The sequence below is a fragment of the Nyctibius grandis genome, chromosome 15 (assembly GCF_013368605.1).
Source record: "Nyctibius grandis isolate bNycGra1 chromosome 15, bNycGra1.pri, whole genome shotgun sequence".
Taxonomy (NCBI): Eukaryota; Metazoa; Chordata; class Aves; order Nyctibiiformes; family Nyctibiidae; genus Nyctibius; species Nyctibius grandis.
Genome location: NC_090672.1, coordinates 13336954 through 13356091, shown reverse-complemented (window position 1 = coordinate 13356091; position 19138 = coordinate 13336954). Strand labels below are relative to the sequence as shown.

General features: G+C 69.4%; 3 protein-coding genes across 4 annotated transcripts; 2 read left to right on the top strand and 1 right to left on the bottom strand.

The window, feature by feature from the left end:
• The first annotated feature begins 719 nt into the window (after window positions 1–719).
• On the top strand, window positions 720–2900 carry PPP1R27 (protein phosphatase 1 regulatory subunit 27). The gene is made up of 3 exons (XM_068413271.1): window positions 720–1231; window positions 2272–2422; window positions 2602–2900. Exons 1-3 carry the CDS (start codon window positions 1045–1047, stop codon window positions 2723–2725), a joined length of 462 nt encoding a protein of 153 aa, XP_068269372.1. The 5' UTR covers window positions 720–1044; the 3' UTR covers window positions 2726–2900.
• Window positions 2901–3043: 143 nt separating this feature from the next.
• MCRIP1 (MAPK regulated corepressor interacting protein 1) lies at window positions 3044–3882 on the top strand. Of its 2 annotated transcripts, XM_068413359.1 has the most exons (5): window positions 3044–3088; window positions 3176–3221; window positions 3291–3409; window positions 3512–3610; window positions 3721–3882. In XM_068413359.1, the coding sequence occupies exons 2-5, from the start codon at window positions 3214–3216 to the stop codon at window positions 3804–3806; spliced, it is 312 nt and encodes a 103-aa protein (XP_068269460.1). In that variant the 5' UTR covers window positions 3044–3088; window positions 3176–3213; the 3' UTR covers window positions 3807–3882. The 2 variants fall into 2 exon arrangements, with proteins under 2 accessions (XP_068269460.1, XP_068269461.1); XM_068413360.1 differs by having other exon boundaries at window positions 3044–3221; window positions 3742–3882.
• Window positions 3883–10326: 6444 nt separating this feature from the next.
• GCGR (glucagon receptor) lies at window positions 10327–16784 on the bottom strand. Its single transcript, XM_068413011.1, has 14 exons — window positions 16727–16784; window positions 13320–13487; window positions 13007–13103; window positions 12759–12866; window positions 12511–12632; window positions 12317–12423; window positions 12026–12179; window positions 11802–11961; window positions 11659–11719; window positions 11392–11461; window positions 11159–11247; window positions 10935–11073; window positions 10770–10811; window positions 10327–10683 (listed from the first exon to the last, which is right to left on the bottom strand). Exons 2-14 carry the CDS (start codon window positions 13374–13376, stop codon window positions 10387–10389), a joined length of 1503 nt encoding a protein of 500 aa, XP_068269112.1. The 5' UTR covers window positions 13377–13487; window positions 16727–16784; the 3' UTR covers window positions 10327–10386.
• Window positions 16785–19138: the final 2354 nt, after the last annotated feature.

Genomic DNA, 19138 nt, shown 5'->3' with positions numbered 1-19138 from the left:
GGATTCCTCTGTGGTAAATGGTCCGTCTGGGGCCTTTGACAGCTCTGGCAGGAGGGTACCAGCCGCAGGAGCGGTCTGGTGGGGGTGCTGTTCCTCAGCTGTTCCAAGGCTGCTCTGCCGAAGCCGCTTCCGCAGCGGCTGGTTCCGAGTCCGAAGCAGGACGCTGGATGCCGTGGGCTGGCACCGTAGGCTTCTGGTTCTGCCTCAGGAGCACTAGCAGCACCTCTGTCCTTGCAGGGGCACCGGTGGCGCCCACCGTGCTGGTGGTGTTCTCCGAGCTCAGCTCTGCGCTGCCTCGCAGTCGTGCTGGGCAGCACGGCTCAGTCTGATGCAACTACAGGAGAGTGACGGAGCTCTGAGTGTATTTGGCACCAGCTCTGACACGCCTGCGCTGCGCTGGCTGGTCGGTACGCGAGCGGCTGGTTCCCCTCGCCCGGTCATCGTGCTTGTGCCTTGTCCCCGGCGCACGTGTGTGCGAGGGCTCGCCGCTGGGAAGTTTGTTGTCAGGCCCCGGGCTCCTCGGAAGGGCCACCCATGCAAAAGCAAGAGTAGGTTTGACCCTTGGATGGGCACATCAACAGGTGGGTGGTAAGATGAGACACCAACTTCTGCCCAGAAGTGGGAGGCTGCGGGCCTGGGCGGCTCGATTACCAAGTGTCACGGCAAATAGCATGAGCTGCACGTCCTCAAAATAGCCCCCGGGAGCCTATATAACGCGGTGCCCTGGAGAGCCATCAGTCCCGGGCCAAGGGCCCGTGGGTGCCTGCGTGTGCCCAGCGCCACCTCCTGCATGTGCCATGGGAGCGTAGGGAGAGCCCGGCGGCCACCGCGTCCCTGCTGGTGACGGGGACACGGGCTTGGGCACGCAGGGACCGCAGCGGTGTGGGCGCCATCGCCCCTGGGCAGCGAGGAGGGACCTGCCGGGCAGCAGAGCAGAAAGCGGTGCTTCGACCCAGCGAGCACTGAGCGACTCGGGCTGCTCCTGTGGCCCCCCACGCCGCTGCTCCTCCTCGCCCTCTGCAGCGCCCGAAGGCTGCCGCCAGCATGAAGGACTATTGCCCGGTCTCGGCGCCGCGGTACAGCCGGTACGCCCGGAGGCTGAGAGCCTCGCGCACGGTGCGCTTCCCCAACGACGTCGTCTTCCAGGACCACATCAGGCAGGGGGACCTGGAGCAGGTGGGCAGGTTCATACGTGCCAGGAAGGTGACGCTGGACACCATCTACCCCTCCGGTGAGTGCCGCCGGGCTGGCACGGCTCAGCCGGGCTGTGAGGGAGACGAGAGCAAGCCATGAGCCAAAGCTAGGACGAGGGCCGCCTTCGGCAGGGGGACGGGTTGGAACTGAGTTGTTTTCCCCCCGTGAGTAGTGCCCCAGCGTTGCAGTGGTGTCCAAGAGAGCCCCAACATCTCCCCTTGACAGCGTGGCCAGCGCGCGCTGCGGGAAGGGGCCCGCTCACCCCCCGGGTCCCTCCGAGGCACCGCAGCGAGGTGGGACCTAGAAAAGGAGCCGTGAGCACAGGCTGGTCCGTGGGGCTCGGGGCGGGACGGGGGGGTCCTGCCTCCCGCCCAGGGGAAGGGCGGGGAAGCGACGCTCCCCGCTTTGTTCCTGGCTCTGTTTCTCACACACACTGTTCCCTCTCGCACGGCTGGATCTGTGGGCTTGTGGCATTTACCTCTGTGGGGAGGCATCTTGTTATGTTCGTACCCAACCCCACGAGCAACCGTTTGTGGAACGCCTTGATCCGCACCGGCTGGTGCAGAGCCCAGATTCGTCCCTTTCTGGTGCTTGGCTTCAGCTCCTGCTGTCACATGGCTACGGAGACGGGGTCTCATGTGGCCCCGGGCTTCCTCCTGTCTATGCCGATTGCTTCATTACTTGCTCTGTAAGGAGCTTCCGAAACTTGGACATAGCAGGAGCCTGGAGTCACTCTCCTCGTGTCCTCATGTGAGTCCCGGCCAGGACTCGGGGCAGGCCGCTGGCCAGGAGCTCTGCAGGAGAGGGCAGCTCCTCCTCCCTTCATCTGTCCTGCCTGGCCCAGCGGGGAGGTGGGTGCTGCCCCATCTTGGAGAGGGTATTTGATGCTGTTGAAGGGGAACAGAAACCTGTGGGAGCTCCTCTTGCTTCCTCAGTCTTTGTTTCTTTCCCCAAACTCATCTCCCTGATGATGAGGGCTGCTGGCACCCCTCTCCTGGGCTGTGGACAACCTGCACGTGTGAGCGCAGCACTCAGAGTCCTTCCCCGGTCCAGGGCTAACAAGCCCCCTCCTTCCAGGCATGGCCGCCCTCCACGAAGCCGTGCTTACTGGAAACCTGGACTGCGTCAAGCTCCTCGTTAGGTACGGCGCCGACATCCACCAGAAGGACGAGAACGGGTGGACGCCCCTGCACATGGCCTGCAGCGACGGCTACGCTGACATCGCCCGGTGAGCAGCCCACGGGGCCGGGGCTGGGGCTGGGCCGGGGGCTCTGCCCGGGCCCTGGCCCTGGGAGGCCGCCCGGTACCCGCGGGGCTGCCGGGCCCCGAAGCTCCCCGCAGCAGCGGGGTCTGGGGGAGCTGGGAGGGGCCCCCGGCTCGGCCCCTGCTCAGCCCCCGCTGCCGCAGGTACCTCGTGTCGCTCGGCGCCAGCCCGGAGGCCACCACGGACGCCGGGGAGAAGCCCCCGGACCTCATCGACCCCGACTACACGGAGCTGGTGGAGCTGTTCGGGGCCGCCACCATGGACTGAGGGGGGCCCGCGGGGCGGGGCCCGGGCGGGGCGGGGCGGGGCCCGGGCGGGGCGGGGCGGGGCCCGGGCCCGGTATGGGCGGGGCGCGGGCTGGGCTGGGCTGGGCGGGGCTCGCCCGGTCCCGCCTCTCGGGACCCACTTTGTACTTTTCCAATAAAGCGTCTCTCGCTCCGGACCCGCGCTCCTGCGGCGGTGCGGGGTTGTGGGCGGTGCGGGGCCGCGGTGCGGGCGGGCCCGGGACCGGGCCCGGTGTGTGGGCGGGGCCAGCCCGGGCCGGGGGGGACGCGGGGGCGGGGCCGCGCCTGCGCGCTGCGGCGCTTCCGTCGCGGCCCGAGGGCGAGCGGAGGCGGGAGCCGGTCCCAGGTGAGGGGCGCGCGTTGCCATGGCGACGGGCGGGGGGCGGCCCGCGGCCTAGCCCCGGCCTGGCCGCCCTCTCCTTCCTCCCCGCAGCCGCGCCGAGCCGAGCCGAGCCGCGCCGCGCCGCCGCCATGGCCAGGTGAGCCCCGCCCGGCCCCGGGCCCAGCCGCGGCCCCGGGCCCGGCTCAGCCCCGCGCTTCGCTTTCAGCTCCCCCGTGTCCCGCGTGGTCTACAACGGGAAGCGGAGCAGCGGCCCGCGCTCCCCCGGCGCCGGCAGCGAGATCTTCACGCCGGCCCACGAGGAGAACGTGCGCTTCATCTACGAGGGTGAGCGGGGGCGGAGGCCGCGGGGCCGGGGGGGGCCTGGGGGGGCCCGGCCTGCGCCGGGCGGTGCCTGAGGCCAGCGGCCCCTCGCCCGCGTCCCCGCAGCCTGGCAGTGCGTGGAGCGTGACCTGCGCAGCCAGATGGGCTCCGAGCGCGGCCTGGTCGAGGAGTACGTGGAGAAGATGCCGAATCCAAGCCTCAAAGGTGAGGGGTGCGGCGGGCCCCCTCCCCCGGCTGCTGCCGGAGGGGGTGGCCGGCCCCGGGGAGCCTGCGCCGGCCGGGAGCGGGCTGCGACGCGGCCTCTGCCGCCAAAGTCTCTCCTGTCATCCCTGCAGCGTTTAAACCTGTCGACCTGGGTGATCTGAAGAGGAGGAACACACAGGACGCAAAGAAGTCCTAAGGCGGGCGCTCCCTGCGGATCGGCTGGTCGCCTAAGGTCCTCAAGCAGATTTAATTTGAGATTTTGTGTTGATTTCCTCCTCTGGTCTGTACTTCCAAAAGCCTGCGGGAGAGCCAGTCAGCTCTGGGGCTGGCTCTGAAGCTACCTGAAATCAAAGATGCTCAGGGGCTCCCTGAGGGTGCCCAGAGCCTGTTGCAAAGGATTCCAGTCCCCCACTCATAGCTTCCTCTGGCCTCAAGCTGTCCTTCCCCACTCCATGCTGGGCTCACAGATCTCCTGTTCTCCTTCCGTCTCTGCCCCTGGTGTGCTGAGTGCGGAGGCTCCCTGGGCTCTGCTGTCGGTAGAGGCAGCGCTGGTTCTCCGCTCCCTCCTGTGTACCGAGGGTCCGCAGCTGCTGGGGCGGGCCAGGGGGAGAGGGAAGGAGGGTTGGTTCTGTCCTTGTGCCTCGGGACAGGCGGGCAGCCCCCGTTCAGCACCCGTGGGGCAGCTGCCTGCCGGGCAGGTCACACCGGCTGTCCTTGCTCGCTGGTGGGAGGGCTCAATCCGTACCTGGGCTGCTGGGGCCTGGGACCTATCGGTGCGCCAGAGCTTTTGAGACCACGTCCCAGACTGGATTGTCCATGTGTGCAGCTTGGGCCAGGTCCGCGTGGTGCTGGAGGAGGAGCTGCTCCCCTCTCCCTGCAGACGGAGGGAGACGGGGTGTCAGCACTGGCCCCAGCCCCAGGTGCCTGAGGGGTGCTTACAGAGGGGTTGCTGGGCCGCATTCAGCCCCCAGCCTCGGTGCTCTGGCAGCTCCACGGGAGGTGGCGGCAGTGGGGGCGGCCGGTGCTGGCTGCGTGGAAAGAGGCGCGTCGTTGTCCTTGCCTGAGCAGCCCGTGCTGTTTTATACCAACACCGTTTTCCAGACGTGCGCCTTCGGCAGAGATCTGGCCTCTAGAGCTGGCGGAGGCGTCACTGCGTGGGGGCTGCCCTACTCGGTGTAACTGGCCCCGGGGGGGCTTCCCTGGGACCCCCCACTCCTGCCAAGGCTCGGGTGGTTTCTGCATCATCGCCTGTGAGCGAGGGAGTGCGACTGCGCCGTCCTCACCCCGCTGAGCAGAGCAGCCGTGCTGGCCGTGGGGCTGCTCCGTGCCCCCCAAGGCCTGGGGAGCCGGGGGGAGCAGCCCCCCGCCCGCCTGCGCTCGGAGCCGGCGGGGAGGGGGCTGCCGGGGTGGGCCCAGCGCCAGTGGGCTTGGGGGGGGCGTGGGGGAGTTGTGGCTGCCCTTTCCTTTCCTTTGTTGCGTCGTTGAGCTGTACTGTTCCCTTTTCTTTTTTTTTTTGTCCTGTTTTCTGTCACTTGAGGAGCTGTAAATAAAAGCTGGTGTCCTTTTGGCTCTGCCTCTGCGCCGCTGCCTGCCGACCCCTCCTCGCCGCAGCGGCCGTGCCCGGTGGTGGGGCAGCGAGAGGGACGCTGCCCGGCCGCCCCTGGCCGTGCTGCTGGGCTGTGCCCGGCGCGGTGCTGCCAAGAACGTTCCTGCTCTGTGGCTGAAGCCCCGTGCTGTCCCTGTTAGACCAGCGCTGGCAATAAAGGCCGGGGCTTTCTGTGCCTCTTCAGGCCTGACCCAGTCCTGAGGAGAGGTAACGCAGAGAGCAGAAGCCACCTCTTATTTTTATTTATTTTTTTTCCAGAAAGGATCATGCCCTGGCACTTTCTCTGGGCTCTTAATTCCATGGCACGCCTGTGCAGGCTGGCGCTGCGTCCGGGGAGCACAATGCCCTTGGGCCCTGGCAGCCCTCCTGCCACCCAGCATCCTCGGAGCTGTCGCTGGAGCGAAGATTTAAATGTTGAGACTATTAATACACTCGTATCCTCTTCCCTCCCCTGCTTTAATGGCATTTAAACTACACTTGGCATAGCTGGCATTTCTCCTCCAGTGCATCTCTCTACACATAGCCACAGCCCTGTTTACCCCCCATCACCAAAACACTCCAGGGGCACATGCTGGGGCACCCGGCCCGGTTTTGGCACGGCGGGATGGTTCCTCAGCCCCTGGTGCTGCCGCCTCTGCCGGAGCCGCCCCTGGGCCTGCGCCCTCGCCGCGGTGCTGCCAGGCCCCGCGTCACTCGGGAGCACCCCTGGGGAGCTGGGGCGAGAGGGTGACACCGCTGTCACAGCCCCTCTCCTCCGACTTCCCTGCAGGACAGGCTCCGCGGTGTGCCCCGTGTCCGGGGGGCACGGAGCCGAGCGGGGCTGCCCTGGCTGGGAGCCCCGGGCATGTCCGGAGCCGTGTGTCCTGGGTCTGTGTGTCCTGGGTCCGTGTGTCTGGAGCCGTGCATCCCAAGGGGTCAGGAAGGGGCTCCACTGGAGGAAGGTGACACGTGCTGGCCGGAGCGTGCTGGTTGGGGACTCCCTGCACCTCGGGGCTGCCCGAGGGAGGGAGCAGCACATGGTGCTGAGGGGAGCGGGACAGGGCTGTGTGCGTGGGACGGGGCTGCCCACCACGCCGGGAGCTGGCCCCGCGTGGGCTGCCGGCCTCTGCCTTGTTTTTCTCTTGGCTCGGGCGCTGTAAGGCCGGGAGTGAAGCAGCCGCTCGGGCTCTAATGAAATGTCGTACAAAAATCATTCTATAAACAGGTCATTTTTATAAAGAGTAATAACAACCCAGGGGGGTGAGGGCGGCGCAGGAGGAGTGTGGCAGTCGGGTGTGGGGGGGGTGCCCCTGCCAGGGGACGCGGCCGCAGGCCAGCGAGATCGGGCTGTTTACCTGGGGAAATTGAGCTCGGCGCGGGTTTATTTTCCCTGTGGCTTGGATACGGCGCTTATCATTAGATTAACCGGTGGGAGGAGGAGAGGTATGTGTTGTATCATTGAATTAAGTGGTGGCAAGAGGGGAAGGCAGCGGGCAGAGCCGACTTAGGAGACCAATTTGCGCTGCTCAATTCCCTTGATAAAGTGGGAGCGTCCCTGTGAGGCGCCGTGGCCCTGGGGTGCCTGGCTGAGGCAGTGGGGGGGTTGACACAGCCCAACTGTGCCACCAAGATGTCCCAGGGTGTGGGGGTGCCAGCTGTGCCACCGAGGTGTCCCCGGGGCTATGGGGTGCCGGCTGTGCCACCGAGGTGTCCCCGGGGCTATGGGGTTCTGGCTGTGCTGCCCGCAGCCCAGTGCTGGTGCCGTGGGTGGAGCTGTCAGGGCGCACACGGGGGGTGACACCCGCTGCGGGCAGTGCCAGGCAGGGGTCCCCCAGCCCACCCTTCGCCGTGGCCCCAGCAGGGTCCCCAGGGCGAGGGGCACGGGCCGCCTCCTCCAAGCCACCCGCATCTCGCCTGCCCCGTCCCACAGCCCAGTGCGGGTGGGTGCCATGTCCCGCGGGCACCCGCTGTGGGGGAGGCTCTGCCCCCAGCGCAGCCACGTGCAGGGCCCCGGTGCTGCATGTCACCCCGTGTGGGCAGGGTCCGGGGGGTCCCTGTGCCCTCGGTGCTGCCGGGCCAGCCTGGCCCTGATGGGGACATTGGGGTGTTGCCACGGCAACGCTGGAGCAACAGGCGCAGGGCCCGGCGCCGCGCGATGACCATATTTACCTTCCCAGAAACTGCTTCGTGCTCCAGCAATTTGCCTCAATTAGGCTCGTTACCGCGTCAGGAGGCCGCAGTGACGGCAGCGGCCGCGGGGGCCAGCGGCTCTGCGGGGGCTGCCCTGGCCGGCTCCGGCACCGCGGCTCCGGGCACGGTCCGTCCCTGTCCCCATCCCCGCACTTGGAGGGGGCCCAGGCAGACCCCGGCCCCTGCGCTCCCCTCCCCTTCCCTGCTCAGCCCCACGGCAGCGTGTCCCCACGGTGCTGCCCCACGTCAGCCCCCGGGCGCCGGGTGCCCTCTCGGCGGGGGCAGGCGGCACGTCCTCAAGTAAACAGAGGAAAATTCCTGCGTGCTCTGCACGGAGCCCAGTGCCATCCCCACGCCACGGCCAGCCACGCTGACGCCCTGGCAGTGGCCTGGGACCCGCCACCCCCGGGCAGACAGCGTGGCTCCCACCGTCCCTTGTGCTGGCGATGCTGGCATGGGGTGGGATGTCATGGGGGGGGGGGGGTGGTGGGGGCAGCCACAGCGCTGCTGTTCAGTGCTGGGGGCTGCCAGGGCACGGCTCCAAGCACTCGCCCACTTGTCACATCCCCTGTGCCGGGCTGAGCGTGGGGCCGGACAGCCAGGGACCGTCATCTGCTCCGGGCCAGGCAGGGCTGGCCACAGTGGGCGATGGGCAGCGCCCCACACTCAGGGCCCATGGGGTGGCAGGGATGGCAGCAGGGATGGTGGCTGGGATGATGGCAGGGAACGTGTCAGGGATCATGGCTGGGATGGTGGCAGGATCATGGCAGGGATGGTGGCAGGGATGGTGGCAGGGGTCGTGGCAGGGGTCTTGGCAGGATCGTGGCTGGGATCGTGGCAGGATCGTGGCAGGATCGTGGCAGGATCGTGGCAGGGATGGTGGCGGGATGGTGGCAGGATCGTGGCAGGGATGGTGGCAGGATCATGGCTGGGATCGTGGCAGGATGGTGGCAGGATGGTGGCAGGGATGGTGGCAGGATGGTGGCAGGATCGTGGTAGGGATGGTGGCAGGATCATGGCTGGGATCGTGGCAGGATCGTGGCAGGATCATGGTAGGGATGGTGGCAGGATCGTGGCAGGGATGGTGGCAGGATCGTGGCAGGGATCGTGGCAGGATCGTGGCAGGATCATGGTAGGGATGGTGGCAGGATCATGGCAGGATCGTGGCAGGATCATGGCTGGGATCGTGTCAGGATCGTGGTAGGGATGGTGGCAGGATCATGGCTGGGATCGTGGCAGGATCGTGGCAGGGATCGTGGCAGGATGGTGGCAGGATTGTGGTAGGGATGGTGGCAGGATCATGGCTGGGATCGTGGCAGGATCATGGCAGGGATGGTGGCAGGATTGTGGTAGGGATGGTGGCAGGATCGTGGCAGGGATCGTGGCAGGATCATGGCAGGGATGGTGGCAGGATCATGGCTGGGATCGTGGCAGGATCGTGGCAGGGATGGTGGCAGGATGGTGGCAGGATTGTGGTAGGGATCATGGCAGGGATGGTGGCAGGGATCGTGGCAGGATGGTGGCAGGATTGTGGTAGGGATGGTGGCAGGATCATGGCTGGGATCGTGGCAGGATCATGGCAGGGATGGTGGCAGGATCGTGGCAGGGATCGTGGCAGGATCATGGCAGGGATGGTGGCAGGATCATGGCTGGATCGTGGTAGGATGGTGGCAGGGATTGTGGCAGGATCGTGGCATGGATGGTGGCAGGGATGGTGGCAGGGATGGTGGCAGGGATGGTGGCAGGATCGTGGCATGGATGGCCGTAGGGATGGCGGCGGGGCCGGCTGTCCCACGCCACCCGCCGGCAGGGTGCCCCCGGCCGGGGAGGGTGCCCCTGGCTAATCCCTGCGCTCCAGGCGATCGTGGTGCCCAAACCCGCAGCATCCGGCCGGGCTTAGCGCCCACGTGTGCGGCACAAGCCTCTTAGGGCGCCGGCCCAGCCCGCCGGCACCGGGGGACCCGCAGCCCCGCACCCCACGGCGCAGCTCATGGCGCTGCTGGCAGCCGCTGCCCGGCCCGTGGCCTGGGCTGGCTCCCAGGAGAGCGGGGGGTGCCGGCGGGCAGAGCCAAATGATTTAATTAAGAGCTCCTGGCAGCGAGAGGACAGAGCCGATTAGCGGCCAGAGGAGATCGCGTGCTGGCGGGGAGCTGGAGCCCCGGCCGGGAGCGTGGCCTCACATCTGCCTCCTCACCTGTGGGGCAGGCAGTGGGGCTGTGGGGCTGGCACCGGGGCTGTGGGGCTGGCAGTGGGGCTGTGGGGCGGGCAGTGGGGCTGTGGGGCGGGCAGCGGGGCTGTGGGGTCGGCAGTGGGGCAGCAGGGCTGGCAGTGGGGCTGTGGGGCTGGCAGTGGGGCTGTGGGGCTGGCAGTGGGGCTTTGGGGCTGGCAGCAGGGCTGGGGAGGAGGCAGTGGGGTTGTGGGGCAGGCAGTGGGGCAGCAGGGCTGACAGCGGGGCTGTGGGGCAGGCAGTGGGGCTGTGGGGCTGGCAGTGGGGCTGTGGGGCTGGCAGCAGGGCTGGGGAGGAGGCAGAGGGGCTGTGGGGTGGGCAGTGGGGTTGTCTTCTGGTGCAGCCCACCTGTGCCAGCAGCCCAGCTCCCGCCCCGTGGCCGTGCCCACCCCTGTGGGTGCCCACGGGCGCAGTCGGGGCCCGCGGCGTCCCCGGTCCCCCTGAGACAGAGGCGCACGCGGAGCCGCAGCCCGTCCCGGCCCACACATATTTACAGCGACGACACATAAATTACAGCACTGCGCCACGGGGCGCGAGGGCAGCACCACAGGATGACCCCCCCACCCCCCCCACACACAGACCCCCACCCCACACACACAGACCCCCCCCCCGCCCCACAGATCCCCTCCCCACAGAGGTCCAGGCCCCCCACAGCCAGCCCCGCCACGTCCATCGTCCCGTGCCCGTCCGGTGCGGGCAGGTCCCGCACGGCGCCCGGGCAGGACGGGGCTGGGCGGGGGGCAGCGGCACGGCCCCCTCGCTGCGGCCATGGGCTCAGAAGTGGCTCTCGGCCGTGGTCTCGGGGAACTCGTAGCAGTGGTGCCGCTCGCCCGGGGCGCGGGGCTCGGGGGTGCCGCGGCCGCTCCTCTCGAGGTAGTGGGTGCCGGGGCGCGCGGGCGGGGGGCTGCGGCCCAGCCCGTTGGCGCAGCCGCTCACCAGCTGGTGCTTCTCGCAGGTGCTGCCGGCGCCGTTGCGGGCGCCGGGTGCGTGGCTGTAGGTGTGCTTGTACTCCTCGGCCAGGTCCTGCCCCAGCTTCCAGCGCTGCCACCGCTTCAGCAGCTCTGCCTGCACCTGCGGGCAGCTGCCGTCAGCGTGGCCCCTAGCCCCCGGGCTGCCCGAGCCCCCCCGGCTGCCCACCCCCACACCGTCCCGCTCACCTCCTTGTTGACGAAGCAGTAGAGAATGGCCACCAGCATCCCCTGGGCGGAGGGAGGAGAGGTGTGAGAGGAGCATGGCCAGACCCCAGCCCCAACCCTGGTGTGGTCCCTCCCGAGCCGGAGGGTCCCTGGGAAGGGGCTGGTCCCACGTGGGGCTGGGCTCACCTGGAAGGAGCTCAGGAAGAGGTCAAAGAAGAGCTTGACGTAGCGCAGGGTGCCCTGAGCGTGCTCGTCTGTGATGAAGGCGAAGACCACCTCGTGGATGCCCAGCAGCGGGATCAGCGTCAGCGTGGACTTGGCCAGCCTGCGTGGAGAGGGGCCCGTCAGCGCCGGGGTCACGGGTGGGCACACACGGACACGCACCGGTGTGGGCTCTGCCCACCACCCACCTGAACTTGTAGTCGGTGTAACGCATCTGGTGTGCGCGGAGCTTGGAGACGAGGATCTGGATGATGCGGATGAAGATGAAGAAGTTGATCTGCAACGGAGCAGAGCGACCTGTGAGGGGCAGGGACGGGCAGGGACGGGCAGGGACAGGCAGCCCCCTTAGCAGCAGCCTCGGGGCCCTCGCAGACACCCAAGCAAAGGGCTGGGGAGGGCAGAGCCGCAGCCCCGGGCTCACCAGGATGGCCAGGAACACGGGGAAGCGAAGGATCCACCAGAAGCCCATGTTGTTGTTGGTGGTCCAGCACCTGGAGGGGGGGGGCACAGGAACTGCTGGCAGTTGGCAGCACCACAGCCTGGCACCCCGCTCCTTGCACAGGGCGATGGTGCGGGGCCTCTCCGGGGCCATCCCGCCGTCCCCACCAGCCCTCAGCGTGTCCCACGCACACCCACCCGTGCCCCGCGCACCCGCGGGCGCCGACCCACTGCAGGGGCTGGTACTCACTGGATGTTTTCATAGAGGAACTTCACGACGACCCAGGGGATGAGGAACAGCACGGGCGCCCCTGGAGGGGGGTGGGCAGGGGCAGGTGAGGCACAGCGGGGCCAAGGCTGGGGACGGGGGACGGGGCGCCAGCCCGCACTCACCCCAGCCGATGCACAGGTAGAGGGTGAAGTAGCTCCTCTCGGAGAAGACGGCCACCACGAGGAGGTTGTGCAGGTAGATGCCCTCCACCAGCAGCCAGCAGTAGTTGGCCACGATGCCGTACTGCATGAAGACGGTGGCCGCCCGGCAACCCGCGGCCGCCTGCGGGCAGGGGTCAGGGCCGCCATGCCGCCCGCGCCCCCGGCCCCGCCGGCCCCACGCTCACCTCGTCGCTCAGCCAGATGTGCACGTGGTAGTCGTCGACCTTCTCGCTGTAGTGGGTCTTGAGCAGGGCGTCGATGACCAGCACGGAGACGCCCTTCAGGATGAAGGAGGCGAAGAGGTTCATGTGGATGTAGTTCCTCATGCAGTGCAGCTTGCTGCGGGGGGGCCTGCTGTCAGTGCCCGCGCCTGGACCCCGGCACGGCCCCCACCGGCCCCTGGACCCCCGGCATGGTCCCCACCGGCCCCCGGACCCCTGGCATGGCCCCCGCCAGCCCCCCAGCCATGCCCCCACCTGAAGCCCAGCAGCAGGGCCAGGGCGAGAAGCAGCGCACACAGGGACACCGAGTAGCCCACGGTGTACATGACCTTGAAGCTGCCGTAGGTCTTGGCGAATTTTTCCTGGAGATGGAGGGAATAAGTGAAGGCAGGGGCAGGGCAGGGACAGGGCAGGGACCCCCGCCCCAGCCGCCCCCCAGCTCTGCCCACCTGCGCCTCCAGGTCCTCGGCGTCCAGCTCGCACTGCGTGGCGTCGCGCAGGGACTGTCCCCGGGGGCCCGTCACCCACTGCCCGTCGGGGCCGCAGGTCTTGAAGACGTGTCTGTGTTTCACTGTGAGGGGAGGGAGGGGGGCGATGGGGTCTGCCGGGCCCCAGAGCCGGCACCGGGCACCGGAGCAGCGTCTGTGCACACATGATACGTGCACACACGACACGTGCACACCCCCTGAACCGTTACCTTTCTGGTACCAGGGCAGGAACCAGGGGCAGGGCACGCTGGCCGTGCTGTTGGGCAGCGTGTCGGGCCAGCAGGAGAACTTGTCGAAGGTGCGGTTACAGACCAGCTCTGCGGAGGGACGGGACGTGGCGGCACCTTCGGCGGCACCACGGGGGAAGCCGGGCACCGGGCCCTGCGCCAGCCCCTCGGTCCCGTCCCGCCGTCCCCGTGCCCCTCCGTCCCGCCCCGCCGTCCCCGCCGGCTCTCACCCGTGGGCGCGGGCAGGCGGCTCATGTTGCGCTGGCACTGCTCGCTGTACGCCTTCCAGCTCTCGAAGACGAAGTCCGTGATCTGGGCAGAGGGGCCCTGGGGGCACCGCGGAGTGTCACCTGAGCCCTGCCCGCGGGCCACCGTGCCGGGATGGCCATGGGCGAGTGCGGGCTAAGGCAGTGACATGCCACACGGTGCTGTGCCATGCTGTGCCATGCCGTGCTGTGCCGTGGCGAGGGGCTGCCACGGGCAGGGTGGCGGGCAGCGGGCTGGGTGCGGGGCAGATCATCACGCAGGACAACCCGTCCTTACCTGGCAGCAGAGCAGCAGCAGCAGCAGCAGGAGGCCGAGGAGCCGCGGCCGGGACATCCCTCTGTCGGGCCGCGAGCCGCATGGGGAGCAGCGCGGGGCGCCCGGCTGCCTACGGGCCCTGGGTGGCTCCGCTGTGCTGGCGGTGATGGCCCTGGCACACGGGTGACCCTGCACGGGACAGCGGGTCATGGGGACGTGGGGACCCGTCCCAGGGCAGAGCCGAGGGGTGCCGCATCGGCACCACAGCCGTGCTGGCCCTCCGCCCGCCAAGCCGAAGCCAGACCATCCCCGGTCCCCGGCTCTCGCACCGTCCCCGGTCCCTGCGTGGCCAGAGCGCAGCCACATGTGGGACGTCACCCCTGTGCAGGGCGGACCCTCCTGTCCCAGCGCCGCTCCCACACATGGACCCGGGCTGGGGCCACCCCACACCAGTGCTGGTGCCCGGTGGTGCGTCGGTGCTGAGCCCCCAGAGCCCTGGACCCCGGCGCAGCCAGGACCCCTCCTCATGCCTGAGCATCTTCTCCGGGCAGGGCTGGTGCCCGGGCTGCCCCCCTGCCCCACCGCCGCCGCTCATGGCGGGCCCCATCCTCACCCCTGTCCCCTCGTCCCTGCCCACCCAGGAGGTGCAGGGATGGCTGCCAGCCCTGCAGGGGTGAACCACGAACCCACAGGGACCCCCGGCTCAGCCTGGCCGCACCACGGCGGCTCCATCGTCCCACCCGGGCGAGCGGCGCGGTGCGAGCCCCGGTGCAAAGCCCGGCTCACGAGGCGCCATAATTCCCTCCATCCCCCTAAGCCGGTTACCGGCTCCTGAGCGGGATTTCAGCCCCTCCGACAAGGGGCCACCCTGACACAGCCCCACGGCGCGGCCGTGTGGGGTGAGGGCAGCCGAGCCGGGGGACACGGGGACAGGGATGGGACAGTAGTGCCGGTGCCACCGCAGCCCCCCTGGGCACCGGCCGCCGTGCCGCGCTTCCACCGCTCGCCGCTCTGCCCGCGCCTATTTTTATCCCTGGGAACGTCGTGGCTCCTCCGTGCAGACCCACTCGCCCTGTCGCAAGCGGCCGCTCGAGCAGCTCATTAATCAGCGCGTGGGGCTCCAGATGCGGCTCGGGGAGCTGGACCTGCCTTATTTAGACAGTCCCAGGACAGAAGGAACCGTCTCCTGGGACAGACCGTGCTGGGTGGGCTCTGGGAACGGGGACCTTCGGTGGGCGCCCACCAGCCACCTGCCCACAGCAGCATCCCTGTCCTCGTCCCCCGGCCAGCCCCACATGGGCATCCCTGTCCTTGTCCCCCCAACAGCCCCACACAAGCATCCCTGTCCCCCCCTTAGCCCCCGCCAGCATCCCCCCCATACCCCATCCCGCCGCCGCCCGTGGCCCGGCCCCGTGGGAACCTCCCGGTGCCCGTCCCCTGCCCCGAGCATCCCTGCCCCGGGAGGAGTCACCGTGGGTCAGCAGCGAACGCGCTGCCAGCCCCTCTCCGCGGCCCGGGGAGGCAGCTTTGGGGCAGAGGTGTCTCTATTTTTAGCTGCCTGCAATGGGATTTAGCAGCGGGGAGGCCTCTGCCCTACACTCCCCCCGGGCTGGCAGCCGGCCCCCGGCCCCGGGGCCCTGCCGCGGCCAAGCTGGGCAGACTGCACTGGGTGAGGGGTCCTGGCGCACGGGGCCGGTCACGCTCCTGCCTCAGCACGGGGCTCCCCACCTCGCAGCGGGGCCCTGCCCGGGCCCTTTGCTCCAGCTGCCCGCGGTGCTGCACGAGCCCCCCGCTCCTGGCAGCGCCAGCGACCCCCGGCAGCGCCAGGGACCCCCGGCCGCCCCACGGTGCGCGCTCGGGGACGGGGGCTGTTTCTAGCAGACACGTGGGCGCGCAGGAGGAGCCATGGACCAGTTGTCCCTGGTTTGGTGCAGATGGCAGCGGCAGCGATGGAGCAGTGGCCCTGTGTGGCCAGGATGGGGGGTCCGGGGCGGCTCGGACCACCGGCAGCACCGAGCACCTCCCTATGAGCCGGCACTGCCCAGCGTCGGTGCCCACAGTGCTGGGAGCAGCGGTGGCTGCTGGCTGGATGTGCCATGGCCACCGGTGCCGGGGACCCCCCTCAGCCATGTCCGCTGCTGCTGGGGGCAGCACTGCCGCAGGGACCCGGCTCCACGTCACCCCCGCCCCTCACCCCACTGTGCCTGACCGGCTCCTGGTGCCACCTTCCCCTGCCCTGGCACCTCGCCCCCGGCCGGGTCAGACTTGGGGGGACCCTCTGCCATGCTGAGCCATGGGCACCGAGTGGGGGGCATCTGCCAGGGCCGCGACGCGCTGCGGTGGGCACACAGGGGACTTTTGCCCCACGCTGGCGTTGGGCAACGCGGCATGTTCCCGTGTCACGGCTCTGCGGCTGCTGACCCCACCGAGGCCGGGCTGCAAACACCCGGTGCCACTTGGGGTGGCCGCCGGTGCCCGCCTTGGTGTGCCGAGCCCTTCCCGAGCCCACGGTGCCAACCCCTGCAGGGCGGGGGGGCAGGACGAGGACCCCCCTCTCCCCTCCACCAGCTTCCCTGAGGCCCCCGGACCTGTGGCTGGTAGCCCGGCAGCCACTGGTGCCAGGGTGTGCTGGCAGGCGGGGGGCTGGAGTGTGCAGCCCTGGGGGGCCAGGGCGAGCCAGGTACCCAGCACACTGTGCCACTGGGCTGCTGCCACCACTGCGGCACCGCACCAAGCTCAGGAAATGGACGGGAAAAGGTTTGTGTCGGGATTCTGCCCCAGCCGCGGGTGCGCAGCCCCGCGCCGCCCTGCAGCAGCTCCTGCGCCGGCCCGGACCCCTGCGGCAGCTCTCCCCCTCCCGCCCAGGCCAGCTGCCCCCGGGGTTTTTCCACGCCGGCCGGTGCCCGGCTCCGGCTGCCACCACACGTGTGAGGGAACGAGCTCCACATCTGGGACCGCTGCGGCCGATCGCCGCACGGATCAGCGCCTCGGTGCCGCCTCCGTGGGGACCCTCACGGGCATCTGCAACGTGACTTAGAAGCCCCCTGGCACAGCCACGGCCCCGCGCGAGCAGCGGGGGCTGGTGCGGCCACCGCAGCCTGGTCCCTCCCGCTGCCCCCCGGCACAGCCCCGCGCCCGGCACAGCACCCCTCGCTCGGGGGCGGCGGAGGGGGCTGCGTGCCCCCCAGGTGCTGGGATTAGCCCCCTGTGTGCTAATGCAGCGCTTTCCGCGGCTGGTTTGGCTTCGAGCTCAGAGCTACAAGCCAGCGCGGCGGGGGCTTCGGCACTTGGCAGGGGAGGGGACGGCGCAGGGCCAGGGCTGGTGCGACGCCAGCGCGCGCCCGGCCCCGCAGATGCTGCTCCGCTCCCCACCCAGGACCGCGGTGGGGGGGCCCAGGAGGTCCGTCCCGCACCCTGCGCTGTCCCACCTGTGTCCCCGTCCCAGCTCGGGGGTGCTGCCCGCTCCCCACTGGCGACCCGCGACGGCTCCCGTCCCCGCCGTGCAGCGAGCCCCGGGCGCGCGGGCAGCGGAGGAGCAGCTGAGCTGCCCGGAGCAGCGGGACCGCAGCTCGTTTGCACAGAGCGGCTGATTGTGGGAACGCTGAGCAGCGGCACACGGAGGGAGCCGACGTCACCGGGCACCAGCAATGTCGGGTTCTGTGTCACTTTTGACCAAGAAAACCTAAACCAGCCCTGACAGTGTTTTCGTCAACAGCAGCACAGGATGCAAACAGCCGGCGCTCGCCCTGTGCTGTCAGGACGGACGCGCTTTGCATCACCCCCACGGCTGCCAGTGCCCGAGAGGGAGCGCGGCCGGGCGGGCAGGCGGGGGGCAAATAACTGTGCTGCCCGGCAGGCTCTGGCGAGGGGATGCTGAGCCGCGCAGCACCTCGGGCCTGGCTCGGGAAACAGGTTTTTCTTGTTCATCACATTGCATGAAACCCCGTGAAACGCGTGAGGACGGCACGAGAGACGCGGCGTGACACGTGTGGCTGGCGTGTCACAGGGGAAGCGCAGGACTGGGAAAAGGCTGGGAAAAGGTCAGTGCAGACAGGCGTGTGTGCACGCACGCCTGCGCCGGAGCTCAGCACCCACCTCCCCAGAGCAGCCCGTGTCACCAATGAACGCTGTGGTCATCACGGAGCTGGGGACAACCGGTACCTCACCGAGGAGCGAGCTCAAACCCTGCTCCGCCACGGTGCAGATGTGCAAGTGACATCGTGCACAGCAGCCTGCCCGGGCAGGGCTCCTGGCAGGGTCCCTGCCTGTCTGGGGCACCTGCGGCACCCGGGCAGGGCCAGCCACCAGCCACACGGGAGGCCGGCGGTGCTGCGGGGTGGCTGCTGTGCCCAGCCAGCTGCAGACGCCCCTGGGCTGGGGCAGGCAGGCAAGGACGGGGGCTCTGGCCATGGGGGACGCAGGACAGGGCAGGACGCGATGGAGGAGCACAGGGGGATGAAGCGGAGCGGCCGTCATGTCTCCACCGTGCCCGGCTTGCCCAGAGCCTGCCCCTGCCCCTGCCTGGCACAGCGAGGCGCGGCGCAGCTCTGCGCTCGGTGGCTGGTCTCAGCCCTGCAATGCTCATCAAGGCTTGCGGTCACATTTTTTCATTAACTATTTTTAATCCACATTTTGCCTTTTCTCTGTTCAGCCTTTTCTCTTTTCCCTTCTCCAGGCAACAGAACATAAAAAAAAAATAAATCTGCACCACAGCGTGCGGAAAGGAGCAGGGATTGGTGGGAAGGGCAGGAGCTGGCAGCTGGGGTGGCACTAACACGCGAAGGAGGGGTCCTGCGGGCCCCGAATTTTCCTGCTGTTGCACAGATGAAGCCGAGGAAACCACAGGGGCAGCCACTGAATTCGGCACGGGTCAGGACACCCACAGCACGCACCGCCGAGCGCGGCATGGGGCAAGGCGGCTGCACCGCGGGGCGCGTGGCGAGGTGCTGGGCAGCAGCGGTGCCCCGTCCTCTGCCCGTCCAGCTGCCACGGCTCGAGGGGAGCCGGCCTGGCACCGGTGTGCCCCCCTCTCCCTCGCCGCCCCGCGGGAGCTGCGGGCCGGGGGGCGCAGCGCCAGGCAGAGGGGACCTCGGCAGCTGCTTTGGAGATGCGCTCGCAGTCACGAGGGCGGCAAGGTCACATACCCAACCTGTCCTGGTTAAACAAAGCCATTTACCAACACCGTGTTGACACAGCAGAGCTCGGGACAGAGTCACAAAGGGCACTCGCAACCGGCCCCTGCAACCCCCCGAGAGCTCGGGGGGCGCTGGGGAGGGTGGAAAAGCGGCCCCAGCTTCGCCCCTCGGCGGGGAAACCGCAGGCACCGCTGTGCCCGGGGCAGGGAGACCCCGCGGGCACCACCCCGGCGAGGGGCTGCTCCGGGAGATGCTCCCAGCGCCTCCGAGCCCAGCTGGAATCACTCGCCCGGGGCTCACAACAGCCACGGCGGCACCCCGGGGTGCCGAACTGCCCCGGGCAGAGCCCTCCCCGGGGACGCCGGAGGCAGCGGCTCAGGCAGGGAGCGGGCACAGCCCGGCCGGGACCGCCCCGGCCCGGGACACCCCTCGCCGAGGCACCGGGACGGCTCCGGGAGCTGCTGCTCCGGACCCCCGGGGCTCCAGCCGCGGCCCCGGGGCTGCGCAGCCGCGACCCGAGCCCACATCCCCGCGCCGGGCGTGCGGCATCCCGCGGGACGGGCGCTGCCCTCCCTCCTCCCCCCGGCCCGTACCTGTCGGGGCTGGGCTCGCGGCGGCTCCCGGGCGCATCTCGGTGCTGGCGGGGACTGGCACCGGCACCGGCACCGCCGCGCTCGGACGCTCCGGCGAAAACTTTTGCCGGAG

What these genes read in the sequence shown, in the direction of transcription:
- PPP1R27 (XM_068413271.1), top strand. Translation starts at nt 1,045, where the DNA reads ATGAAGGACTATTGCCCGGTCTCGGCGCCGCGGTACAGCCGGTACGCC. An exon ending in GGACACCATCTACCCCTCCG is followed by an intron (nt 1,232 to 2,271) that starts GTGAGTGCCGCC and finishes CCCTCCTTCCAG; the next exon opens with GCATGGCCGCCCTCCACGAA. An exon ending in GGCTACGCTGACATCGCCCG is followed by an intron (nt 2,423 to 2,601) that starts GTGAGCAGCCCA and finishes CCGCTGCCGCAG; the next exon opens with GTACCTCGTGTCGCTCGGCG.
- MCRIP1 (XM_068413359.1), top strand. An exon ending in CGTGCGCTTCATCTACGAGG is followed by an intron (nt 3,410 to 3,511) that starts GTGAGCGGGGGC and finishes GCGTCCCCGCAG; the next exon opens with CCTGGCAGTGCGTGGAGCGT. An exon ending in GCCGAATCCAAGCCTCAAAG is followed by an intron (nt 3,611 to 3,720) that starts GTGAGGGGTGCG and finishes CTGCCGCCAAAG; the next exon opens with TCTCTCCTGTCATCCCTGCA.
- GCGR (XM_068413011.1), bottom strand. Translation starts at nt 13,376, where the DNA reads ATGTCCCGGCCGCGGCTCCTCGGCCTCCTGCTGCTGCTGCTGCTGCTC. An exon ending in CCGAGGACCTGGAGGCGCAG is followed by an intron (nt 12,424 to 12,510) that starts GTGGGCAGAGCT and finishes CTCCATCTCCAG; the next exon opens with GAAAAATTCGCCAAGACCTA. An exon ending in GCCCTGCTGCTGGGCTTCAG is followed by an intron (nt 12,180 to 12,316) that starts GTGGGGGCATGG and finishes GCCCCCCCGCAG; the next exon opens with CAAGCTGCACTGCATGAGGA.